Source organism: Brachyistius frenatus, unplaced genomic scaffold (genome assembly GCF_029030835.1).
Source record: "Brachyistius frenatus isolate BFR_SWC_R1_liver_20210118 unplaced genomic scaffold, ASM2903083v1 Contig_3, whole genome shotgun sequence".
NCBI classification, from domain to species: Eukaryota; Metazoa; Chordata; class Actinopteri; family Embiotocidae; genus Brachyistius; species Brachyistius frenatus.
Genome location: NW_027210602.1, coordinates 8,907,339 through 8,920,127, shown reverse-complemented (window position 1 = coordinate 8,920,127; position 12,789 = coordinate 8,907,339). Strand labels below are relative to the sequence as shown.

Genomic DNA, 12,789 nt, shown 5'->3' with positions numbered 1-12,789 from the left:
GACATGACATTTCAGCATGGATTTATTTGTGTGTGTGTGTTTTATAGTGGCCACTGCGTCAGACACTGAGCCCAGACGTGTGTGTTGCTCTGGTTCGGTGAGGTTTCCAAGGTCAGTGGAAGGCTTGCGTGTGTGTGTGTGTGTGTGTGTGTGTGTGTGTGTGTGTGTGTGTGTGTGTGTGTGTGTGTGTGTGTGTGTGTGCGTGCGCGTGCGTGCGTGCGTGCGTGCGTGCGTGCGTGCGTGCGTGCGTGCGTGCGTGCGTGTGCAACTACATGCATGCATGTCATTCTCTGTTTCACCTTCCTCCCGCCTCTACACCGAGAGGAGTGAATACAGTTACAGAAAGCTTTCCAGAAACTTCCCAGGAAGAGTGAACTGACTCAACATTTTTGGGAAGTGTGTTTTTTGCAGTGACTGAGTGTCAACCCTTCGTGATGTCACCCATTTGTTTGCAAGCCACTGTTTTAAAGCCTCCAGTCTGGCATTTTGGCCAGCGGCATCTTGTTTTTTTGGAGCCCGCAGTAACCACATTTGGTTTTGGTGGCTCATAGATCTGACTGAGAATCAGTGAACATCCCCCTGGAACCTGACTGCACCAAAGCGGCAGCCAACCATAACATCACCCGTTGGATTGTGAAGCATCGAGCTCTGTGTTCTGGGCGTCGCCATCTCGGATCTTTGAAACCAGAAGTGACTGTGATATTTGGACGAGTTATGGAGGAGCGAGCACTGAATCTAACTCAATCTCAATGGGGACCCGAGGACACTACGCCTGCCCACCTATAGCTGGGACCTGACTGCACCACAGGCCTGTCAATCAAACAGCCATGCCCCCAAACATACCGCTTTTTGAGGCTTAATATCTAATTAATGATGCAATTATTTTCAGATGAATTGCAAGAAAGCTAATAGGAAGGCGTGAATTTAGTGAATGAAACCATAATGACTTGCGGAAAAAATGTATTGACTTCGTATTTCATGAGAGAAATTGAATACAGTCTATTGGTGCTCGAGCCTTTTTGGAGTCAGCACCCGAATGACTCTCAGCGGTACATGCAATTAAAGGCACTTCCGCAGTGGCTTCACTTTAAGGACCCGAATACAGCGTCCACTGTTACATACTGTCCATGACGGAGACCAGTCAGCCTCCAATCTCAGTCTGTCAGTCAGTCAGTCAGTCTGCGGCTTGAAGTTTAAAGCTGCAGACAGGACATTGTTTGCTTATTAAAAAAGATTATCTGAAGGGGGGGAAAGGCTAGTCAGGCTCTGTCCAAATTAAAACTCCCACTAACATCTGTAAATCTTATTTATACACTGTGTGTTTAGTTTAATCTGTACTGACATTTTATGGTTTTAGGGAGGAGTGACTGTAATCATTGGTGCTTTCTTTTCTTGCATTCAAGTATATACTTTTTCATGGCAGACATTTTGTCAGGAACGATGGACACATTCCACTAAGGGGAGGTCCTGCTTCTGTGCATGTTGGTTCACTGTCATAGCTCACTGGGACACTTAATGGACATCAAGCTGTTATTAATACACTTGTGCTTTTCCTTCAATGACAAGTCAAAATGTCTGCCATGAAAAAGGTGTATTTAGGTTCATATAAAAATGTTGACAGAACAAAACAAGGCAGGGCACAGTGAGAGCATGGCAAAGTTTAAATGTAGTTGCAGCTGTGGCAGAGCTTCGGCGCATATGGTGGTCGATGCCGATTGGTTGAAGGCTACTTCAGTAGTTTCAAAATCAACCCAGTAGGACGTAGCAACTGGAAACAATCCTGAATAGAGCGAGGCCAGACCCATATATTCATATCTGGTAACAGTACCTAACAGTACAAATTCCTAGCATAACGACTGACAAAATATTTCCCTATGAGCGTTAGTGCATAACAGCTACGCCATACTAACAGCACATGATTTATGCAGCTTGGACAAACTGACTCCGTTAGCATCCACCTGCTTTTTCCAGTTTTGCCGAACATCTGTGTTCGTAGACTTATTGACACATGCAAACATCAACAATTCAAATCACTGTCCGTCACTGTTTCGGGTGTTATAGACTGTTTGAGTTTTTGGATTACGAGCTGATTTCATCATTTTAACACATTAATAAAATGTATATTCAGAGTGTAATCTAAGTTCAATGCCGACTGACGTCCTGTTGACGAACAGATCTGTGACCATGTGATTGCAAAGTCAGACTGTGGTTGTACAGTGTGTCACATCGTCTCAGTCCAACGTCATTAGTGTCGGCTCTCTACAGAGTACAGTTATGTACGTGCAAAAATGCCTCAAAGCCACAGCTTATGTACTCTGCAGCTGTCACAGACGGAATGGAAAGCTATTGAATCGGCAAAATGTCATTTAAACAGCAAGACGCTACATTATTTCCGTCAACCATTAACTCGCTGTGCTAAATGGCTGCATTTTTTTTTTTTGTCTTCAGTTGACAATCACATTACTTGTACCTGCAAATACTAAATGGTGGTGAATGCATTATTCTGGAATGCTGGGTGTTCACTTAACATCACTCAATATGCAGTATGAACCGCATGATCCTGATCAGGAATAAGCAGGTAAAGACAGCGACTAAACAAATGAAAAGCTGGGAAAAAAATGTTTAGGCTTTATGAATATATCCATAGTAATACTTGATGCCATTATTCCATTTTTTTTTTAAAGAAATGTGATGAAGTATCTCGATTTATTAGCCAAAAACGGACATGATCCATACCAATGTTTTCTGAAATATCAATTTATAAAATTAAATATGATTAAACATTTTAGATTTATAATCTGTAAATGAATGAAATGACTTATTGTCTGGGAAACATAAAATGAGCCACAATGAGCGTTTGGCTCACGGAGTGCACACGATGATATCCACCACAACTGCAACATACACATCACACAGTAAAGTGTTCGCCTCTTGAAAGTCAAATACAGAATATAGATTATTTTTAATCTCTGTGCTCCCACAGTTTCATCAGCCTGAGCAGCGGAGGCTTTTATAAATGAATATTTAGCAGCTCAGGTTGCTGCTGACTGATGAGGTCCTCGTCGTTCGGCCTTATTTTCCCTCTGTTGCTCGCTGGGATTGATGCTCACGCGCAGGCATGAAAGGGGAGGGTGAAGCTGAGCTCGCTGCCCATCCCCTCCCCCTTCTTCATCCTGGCTGCTCCATCCGCTGCTGCAGAGAGAGCCCATGATGGTGTCACCCTCCCTCTCTGCTCCCCACCACCACCACCTTCACCTCCACCAATCCCATCCCAGCTTCACCTCAGGCAAACGGAGTGCAGGTGTAGCCTGCTGCGTCCCCCCCCCCCACTGAGAACCACGCACACAGTGTTGACATTGTTCTGAAAACCACGAGTCACTGCAAGCCTGCCTATAGTTTTGCAAACCAGGTTATGTAATTGCCAGTTACGAGGCCTAAATGATTAAAGAATGCAGAACATGTGAGGATAATTGGCACGAGAAGCTGTATTGTGTAATGTAGTAGGTGTGCAAATTATATCATTTCTATTCAAATTCATCCTTGTGGCCTTAAATAAAAATTTTAAAAATGATGCTGTATTACAGAAAGATCTAAGTATAAGCACGACTACCGGTGAAGGGTGCAAAATGCAAGTCTGGGCTCACATCTAAACCTCACCTTAACTACAACACCTGTTTAACCTTTAACCCCACAGCAGTGCTCCAATATGTCAGTGTTATCCTCTTATTATGCCAATATTGACATGTCATGTGAATATTTTCCAGATTGTTAAAATAAATGGTTCAAAGCAAATCTAATAAAAAAAAAAAAAAAAATTAAGTGGTTGTTTGAGACACACACTGGAACACTGCAGTGAACCTATTATTGATTATGTTAATTTGTCTCGTTTCTGTAGTGAGATTATATTCTTTTTTAGCCATATCCTCCAGCCCTGCGGAACCGTTTTATAGACCGCCAATAACAACAATATTTTATTATTTACATTTTACACTTGGCTTCAAAGTGAATTTACATTTTTAGAATTATTTGGTGATCCAGGCCTGCCTCCCAGCTAAAGCACAAACATGTTCACTCTCTGTCCAACTGCAGAAAAAAATGCTGTAACTCTGGAAGACTGAGGGCTGTGTGTGTGTGTGTGTGTGTGTGTGTGTGTGTGTGTGTGTGTGTGTGTGTGTGTGTGTGTGTGTGTGTGTGTGTGTGTGTGTGTGTGTGTGTGTGTGTGTGTGTGTGTGTGTGTGTGTGTGTGTGTGTAATGGGATAGGGTGGGGGCCAACATTTTGCTGCAGGACCTGTGCCAATTTGAATACTCTACCGAGTCCGATGCAATTTCAGACATTTACAGATTCAGCAGTCTTACGTCCAGAAAGTGAGACACTGTAGCCTACTACAGAGCCGCCATGTGGATTTCTGTCAGTGAAACCGAATCAATACGCTAAACAACAAACGAAGCTGCACCATGGGCAGGGCGCGTTACCAAACATGAAGTTTAAGAAATGACGAAAAATGACGATGGGTTAAATAGCTGCCTTGACATCCAGTGATCACTATGAGTCTTACAGACCACACAGGCCTGTCTGACACGATCACGTCCAGCAGCTCATGCACCCAGTTGACCCTGCTGAGGAGAAGCTGCGCCTCCATGTTCAGGCCTGTATCAGCAACACACAGCCACACTGCTGCTTGGAGCACCAGCCGAGATAAACGAGTCTAAAAGACACATCAGATGCTGGACAATCGAGTCAACAGAATCCTGATGATGCAGGATTACAACGGACTGGGTCTGATCGGTGCCGCACCGCCACTAAAGGGCACGTCGAGAATGAAAGGGCATTCACTGCTCCTTCACTGGACGATGGTGAACTCGTGGACAGATAATGCGGAATTTCTCAGGTAGCGCCCCATTTAGGCAACTTTCTCGACCTGGATGCAATCTGCCATTAATGTGAACCACATCCAAATAGCAGCTGGTTTCAGCTCTGACGCGCTCCGGAGGAGAAAGGGTGTTTTACGCAACCGATTCCTGCTCCATCAGAGGGGTGAGGCACTGCTGAAATCAGGGAATCCCGCGGATGAAGAGTGCTTATCGCCCTTGATTTTTATAATCAATGGCATTATACATTAGGCGACACTGTTGACAGTCATTAGCTCGCCAATGTGTGAGGAATAAGTGTGTCCAGCATCTTAATATTCAGGCAGGACCAGGTCATGATGCAGCTCCAATGCAGCGCAGATTATTCCTGAAATAAACGCTGATTGAGGCTAAAAGGGCGGATATGGGCTGCATTTGCCTGCAGGCTCTCTGCGTCCTGCCGGAGAAGGATGCCTACATTTTCTATTAGGGGGCTAATCGTGGTTTGTTCCAACCATTTTCAGGTTTCCGTCGCTTGAAATACAAATGCGCATCCGCACCGCAGGAGCCCAGTGAGACGGAGCAGCCTCTGTAGGGCATCCACAGCTCCCTCACCACACGGATGTGGTTTACAGCGGGATACAATGGAGCAATAACAGCACCACCTTCATCATCACCATCACACAGATGCACTAGCAGCCATCCGCATCCTGGAAAAAAAAAACCACAAACCTATCTGTCTGAGACACCGCACAGAGCCGCATTTGGGCGTAGAGCGCAGCACTTTACCGAAATCGGAGCAAAATAATATTAATAAAGACTCTTACTTTCGCCGACCACCGCCTTTAATCCGATAGGTGCCATGATGCTGCTGAGTGTTGGACGAGTGATCTCCCTCTGCTTCCTCCCTCTCTCTCCCTACTCGCACCGCTGCGGAGGAGCCTCCTGTTGTAAACGTCACTGCGTATCCTTCCGCATCATCCTCATCGTTTGGCTGCGACTGCGTCTTATTATCTCAAATTTACTACACAGCCTTTTACTCCTAAAGTCCCCATTAACACACATATAATCCAAACATTCGTCATGAGATATATTTACAGTAAAGTAAATAAACGTTGCCTTAACCATCTTTATGTCATGTCTGGTTATTATGCCATTTCATTGTGTTTTACATTAATGCAAGTACAGCTTTTTTTCTTCTATTAATCCAACACGTTACAACATTTTAAAGTTGCAAATTGCAAGTTCATGGCTTTAGTTCCTTTGGAATTTACAGATCAAAAAACGGCAAATCATCACATTGGTGAGGCGGAAATCAACAACTAGGCATTATATTTTGTAGTATTATTAATAATATTATTAATACTATTCGTATTATTAATATCATTATTTTTGCTTGATCAACAACCTTCTTTGAAACGACTTATAATTAAATCGGATGTTTGAGCAATTGAAAATCACTGCCGTTCCTGTCACATTTTAACATCCATCAGAAAAGCAGAAGGAGCAGCTGTTGCCAAAGTAACAACTAATGTGGACTCAAACACTGACTGGTTGGTAACGTGAGAATAATGAGAATATTTCAGTGACTTTACACTGAGTTTGGCTCGAATGAGTGAGAATATTGAAATATTGAAGTTTGAATTATTTCACATCTTTTTGCTGTGATTTGTTTTCCAAACACTGTGATGGGATTAATATCACAGGTTCTCTTCTCTCCACCCTGGAGGTGAGGCGGTCTGCGGTGGATATTCAGGCCCGCTCCAACGTCACAGTAGAGACACAAACCTTCCACAAGGGGGCAGCATGTATGCGTGTGAAGGAACATACCAACACCGGGCATGATGGACACGGATTTCCTCACTGCAAAACTTTTGATGGAATTCAGCTCATTCATACCTTCAATAGTCATTTTCAAATTCATTCAACGTGTTGATGAAAACCACGTGAAGGGGGTATTTCTAAATACAACGAGCATGTTTTTTTTTTGTTTTTTTTTAATGTCTTATTCACAAGTTGCAGACAAAGTGGATCCAGACACTCATGCAATAAATATTGAATACGTTCCTGTATTAAGCTTCAGCTTCTGGCCCCACCTTTGGCACGCCCGACTGAACACGTTGGACCAGTGATGACTCCCAGAGGGTGTGTCCTGCCTCTGTGAAACACAGCAGTGTTCACCTCCTCCTCCTCCTCACCGGCGGGGAGTTGTTCCCAGCTCGCCTCAGCCCTCCTCCTCCTCCTCCTCTTCCTCCTCCAGGCGTCATAGAAAGCGGCAGAAAGGACACGCAGCAAGAGCGCCGCGCGCCTCTCAGGAGGAAAGTGAAGCATATTCCCTGTGGGTTTTACTGGAGACTGCTGGAAATATTACCAAAGCCAGTTCTCACCTTGGAGTACAACCTGAGAGCAGCTGGGATACTTGCAGGATCTCTAAGGCTCTGCTGTAACCATGGGGGACGTAGTTTCCTCTCACCTGGATGAGAGCAGGCGGGAGATGATTACAGGTAAGAGGGGGGGGGCTGCAGCTGCAGGTAAATGTTTCCTACAGTCTGAAGCTCCTTCAGTGTTTTATTCATCATAATCACAGCAGCACTGGCATCTTTAGAAATGTTTGTAACAATTTTTTTTTTTAGTTTTTATGTCCTCCTGTTGTTCCACCACTTTATCGGAACCACGCCTCTACTTTCTGTAGTACTGTACTTTAAAAAAAATAGTTTACAGTTCACTTGGTTTCAAAGGCAAAGCAAAAACATCCTCCCTGGTATCAGTACAGTGTTGTCCTGCTTTACTTGAAGAGTTCCTCTGAGTCTCGGCACTGCTGCAGATTTCTCAGGGATAATAAGTAGGTTTCCCAAAGAGGAGCATGCTTGTGTAAATTGGCGACTGACTGCCATTTAAGTCTCAGATTGCTCCACGCTGTGAACCGTGCAGGTCCGTGGGATTTTTTTTTCAAGAAGGCATGTATGGGGAGCAGAGGTTCAAACACTTTCATGGATCTGCAGATGATTCCTACACATAGTTTGGTGGTGTATTCAAGGACCAAAACAATTCAGGAAAAAAGAGAAGACATGCTTGTTTTTGTGTCTGCGTATTTGTGGTCAGAGCTTCCACACTGGTGTTTTCCAGAAACTGTCGTTTCAGAGGGATTTTTCCCTCTGCTGGGATGTTGTTTCGGGATTGTAAACTGTTCTTTTGTGCTTTTCTGGCAGACACATTTACGAGAGGAAACCAAAGATTATGTTCTGGAGGTCCAGACACTTATTTTGTTTGTTGTTGTTGCTTTTTGTGAACCAGACAGAGAAATACTCTCTGTAATAGTAAAATATATATAAAAAAAAATGAGAAGGAACCGCCCTGTTGTCGTGCTGGCATGAAACATATACTGACAACATTTTAAATAATTGTTTAAGTCACTTGTATGGGACAAATGTTAAATCTTCTCAGATGTGACAATTTTTTTTGTTGCTTTTTCTCTTCCACTATAATTTCAATGTCTTTGGCTTGTGGACTGCTGAAACATTTGAAAACATCACGAGGGCACGTTTTTCTACAGGAATTTATAGACCAAACCTTTTTGAAGAATAACTTTAAATGAATTAATACAAAATGAAGATACATGTGATTTTCCAGTCCCATACTGCAATGATAGATATCCTCTATCTGATGTCGTCCTCACTAAAAAGAGAGGGCGGAACAAACCGAGGTATCATCACCACTCTGTGAGCAGAAAACCAGCTTTAAACAAACACTGTTGAGTATGAATGTTTATTCTTGGCCTTGGAGACGTGTGTGACAACATGACCTCCACTTACAGCAGTTTGGAGCCTTCAACCACATCTCATGATCTTCATTCATGGTGCTGCTCAGTTATCCTCATGTGACCTGAGTGTTGTTAAAGATAAAACAGGTGTGTTGTCAGAAAACCTGAACGATGTGTGAGATCATTTTGTGTCGTTGCCATTCGGTCCCTCTGCAGGGTTGGTGAGAATGAAAACATGAATCTCAGCGACATAAAGAGCCCCTGTTATTTTAGGTTTTTCCACTTTGAAAACAGTGAAATATTTACTGCTTCTGAGTCTGCTGAGAAACAGATCTATTTGAAGGGATGAGTCGGAGGGAGAGGAGGAGATAATGAGAGAACCTGCTGAAGTAAAGCAGGTAGAAACATGTCGCAGCTGAAACTGCTCTCTGACTCCCTCCCTCCCTGTGTGTCGTCTCTACGAGTCGCTGTCAATCTTCTGCTGCCTTGTTTGTATCTATGTAAGCTATGAACATACAGCAAATAGTGAAGTACTTCTTTGAACCACAAGTGAACATTAGTGCACATCTGAAACAAAGTAAAGTAGAGGGTGTGCACGCTTTGCGTTTTTGTGTGTATATTAGTGTGTGTGTGTGTGTGTGTGGCTTGGGTGTGTGTGTGTGTGTGCGTAAGAGAGAGAGAGTCAGCGTTTCTACATCAGGAGTCTTGTTTGGTGTATGTAACTCCCAACAAGGTGATTACTCCATCCTCACTGCCTACACACATTCTCTTAAAACGGTCTCCTCCCTCGCATGTTAGCATTTAGCTCGACGCACTACTGTGCTAAAGTGCCACCTCACAGAGCCTCTAGCGTGCCTGTTGATTCTTGTCTTTTAGAAGGTGTTGAACACATCAGACCCCGATCAGACAAATAACTTACACCGTAGAAAAAGAGATAAGAAACTTGTATCTTTGCATTTAAATTGACCACCTCGACATCCACCAACCTAGACGAGCAGTCAGTGAGCACACAGCGTGTTTGCATAATTCAGCTTAGTCTCCTGGTATCTTTGTCTATTTTTTTTGAATTGCTGGTTAATAATCAGTTAGTAGTAATGGAGTAGAATCTGGAATCTGGGTTGAGTTAATAGCGGGGTTATTATGGGCTCAACAACTTCAGGTATTTGTGAGTCAGCGGAGGAGTCACTGTCTCACTCACAGGGTCAGAGAGTAAAAAGAGAACGTTAAGCAAGGGATGTGTTGGATGGAGGCATGTAACAGAACTGTTTGGTGTGCCTACATCGGAGGAAACAGACGACTTAGTGTGTGTTTTATGATGTGGTCTTCGTTTCCAAATTCTGATTTCTGAGTGGCCAAAAGTCCATTCACAGTTTCCTGCTCAGCGAGACCACCGTTGGAACCCTCGCACATTAGGAGAGGAGGCCACGTGAACCAGTCCAGCACTTAATTGGGTGGAAATTTACCCAAGAGAGAAAGGGTTTCGATCTAAAAGCAGACGTCCACGTTTTGTTTAGGTGTGACAAACTGATTTGAAGCCAAAAGTTTCATTCTCACATTGATCTATCAGTCTTCTCCAGTTTTCTCTAACTAATGAGAATGCTGCTATTTTCCTTTTTTTTTTGGTACAGATTCATATATTTGTCAAACTTTCTAGCAATGTTTTAACAAAAATATATATTTTTTTTATATTCTACTTTATTTGGACTGTAAAAATACAGAGAATATCTACAGTAAAATATCTGTATTTTTTTTTTTTAGAAAAACTTTCTACACAATTACTTTTTTCTTTACTGTAATTTGATGGTAAGTGTTCAGAAACTGTTGCTGCAGAACATTTTATGTTTTTTAAAGTTGACTGATAGACCTGTAGGCTATAGAATATAGGCTACATTTATAACATGCACACGGAAAAAAAAATTAAAATCACAAAAATGGTGAATCTAAATTGAACTCAGAAAAGATCTTATAGAACAAATAAACAAGATTACACATCTGACACCATGTTCAAAGCCAACTTATGGACAGTTTACAATACGTGGTGTAGTTTCAGTTGCCTCTAACAGGTTCTCCCATCTCATCCTGGTGACACTGTGTTTTTAATAAGCATGTGTCCCTGTCCCCCGTCTCCTCCACATTCTCTCCCTGTCTATCCTGTCCTGTCAGCTCTTTCCTTCCTGCTCTCCCACTTCAGGCCGGCTCCCTCCTTCCTGTGTTGTTCCTTCCATAAACAGATCACAGTCAACACTGTCTGCTGCTGACCGAGCCAAACGCACTGATCGGCTTGCAGACGGAATCTTTTTCACAACTGGAATGTGGGAAAAGCTGGTGTCCCCTCCAACAGGCTCTTGAAATATGTCTTAGGATGCTGACTGCCGACAGAAAAAAAATGCTGAGGATCTGTCTATTACAGGAAAACAGTGATTCAATGTGACTGAGATTCTGCTGTCCACCAAAGTGGGACTGTAACTAACAGTTATTTTCATTATTGAATGACCGTTTTGAGTGTAGTGTCTGAAAATAATGAAAACCATCAGTCTCAGTTCCTCAGAATGCCAGGTGATGCCTTCAAGGTCTATGTTTATCCAATCAACAGTAAAATACCCTCAATTACATTTATAATAATAACTTCTGATTGAATTATGCAAGAGATTTCCATTAGATGAGGCAGTTATAAAAAAATGAACTGGAAAGTGGGAGGTTTCTGCTCCGAGAAGTGGGTTCGACATCACCTGACCTGGCAGCATCTGTAGTGAAAAGAAGAAATGTACTTGCCAGACTTTTTTTTAGCCTTTAGCCTATGTAGTTTGTCAGCAAGGTTCAAAGTTAAACACGTCAGGATTTCAAAACATGTAGAAATGTGTGTGCAAATGATATGGATGTCCAGAGCAATATTTCCTCCCCTGTGTTGGTTCATATAGACGATGACGAGGTTGTTTGTCACTTCTCTGCAGTCTGACAGCAGAAACGGAGCACGTGTTTCAGTGGTGGTCATGTTGTCGGTGGTGCAGTATTTTACTCTTATTGTTAGTTTAAGGCTGCTCTATTAACTATTCAGTAATTTGGTGGGTAAACAGCACGCATACACTCTGCTTCTTACCCACAAAGGGACACAAACATGCAAAGGATTAAAAATAAAAAGATTAGAATGTGAATGTTATTATTGTGAACATCAATCTGCACACAAGGAGATCTGTTTTGGTACAACCCATTCGAACCATGCATCTTACTTTGTGCTCCGATCATCTGCTGTTAAAGTAGCAGAAGTTTATTTGGACACAGACTAAACGCACTTGCCCTCTGTGCTTCAGATTATGTGTTTAGATTGTTAGAATATGGTCCTTTAAGTTGAAAATTATTCAAAAGTGTTTCATCAATAATTACTCCCAATCTTTGCCGAGCACTAAATTACATTTAAATGAATTTTGAGCGCAGTTATAAAGTTCAAATGTGAATAGATGAAGATCTATTCACATTTGAACTTTTACCAGAGAGTCATGATAATAAAGTAATTTGTGCTGATAATACATGAGAATCATTATCTCAAATGTAATTAATTTTTTTCTTATATGACAGTTTTCATAAAGAGCTGATAACAGCAATGAGGGTTATGGCCTTCAAATTACTATGACAAAGAGACAGTGTGACTTCACACAATAAGAGCAGCTCTCCTTCTACATTCGCTTCATATTTGATGAAGAAATTCTACCTGCAATACTGGTGTGTTGTGAAAAAAATGAGCCCAAAAATGAGCGAATACTTTTGTATTGGGCATATAAATTTTGGGAACGAACAAAACTGTTTGTTTGTTGTTTTAAATCTAAACTTTCTTCAACTTAAATGTTTCACTGTGTGACTGAGTTCATTTCTGACTTTAAAAGGTCAAAAGTTGTTGCAGAAAACTGGAACCAAACCTTCTTCCCTCACCTGTATGTTACTAAAATTGCTGCAGAAACATGTTTGTGTCAATAGTGAGACGGAAAGTGGAGCAGAAGTTTCCTGACCTTGTGAGTGTCTGTGTCTCCTCCTGCAGCTCGGACCAGAGATGTGATGAAAGAGTTCAGCGATGTGTACGAGCAGCAGTACGCGGTCGCTCTCTTCAACAGCGTCCGCTTTGAGATAGAAGGAGCAGGAGGTACGCAGTCACAGCTGCTCCACAGAAAGGCAAGTGCACCTTCTCTGT

The 12,789-nt window shown here is 42.4% G+C and overlaps 2 protein-coding genes across 3 annotated transcripts in view; one reads left to right on the top strand and one right to left on the bottom strand.

Moving 5' to 3' along the window:
* The window catches only part of stxbp1a (syntaxin binding protein 1a), a 37,039-nt gene extending 31,252 nt beyond the window's left edge, over positions 1 to 5,787 (bottom strand). For both annotated transcript variants that reach the window (XM_069705616.1, XM_069705607.1), the window contains exon 1: positions 5,677 to 5,787. In XM_069705616.1, coding sequence (XP_069561717.1) covers positions 5,677 to 5,713 — 37 coding nt within the window. In that variant the 5' untranslated portion in view covers positions 5,714 to 5,787. The remainder of the gene's footprint in view (positions 1 to 5,676) is intronic.
* A 1,333-nt stretch (positions 5,788 to 7,120) lies between these two features.
* The window catches only part of niban2a (niban apoptosis regulator 2a), a 28,243-nt gene continuing 22,574 nt past the window's right edge, over positions 7,121 to 12,789 (top strand). Inside the window, exons 1-2 of the mRNA XM_069705659.1 lie at positions 7,121 to 7,353; positions 12,640 to 12,770. Coding sequence (XP_069561760.1) covers positions 7,299 to 7,353; positions 12,640 to 12,770 — 186 coding nt within the window. The 5' untranslated portion in view covers positions 7,121 to 7,298. The remainder of the gene's footprint in view (positions 7,354 to 12,639; positions 12,771 to 12,789) is intronic.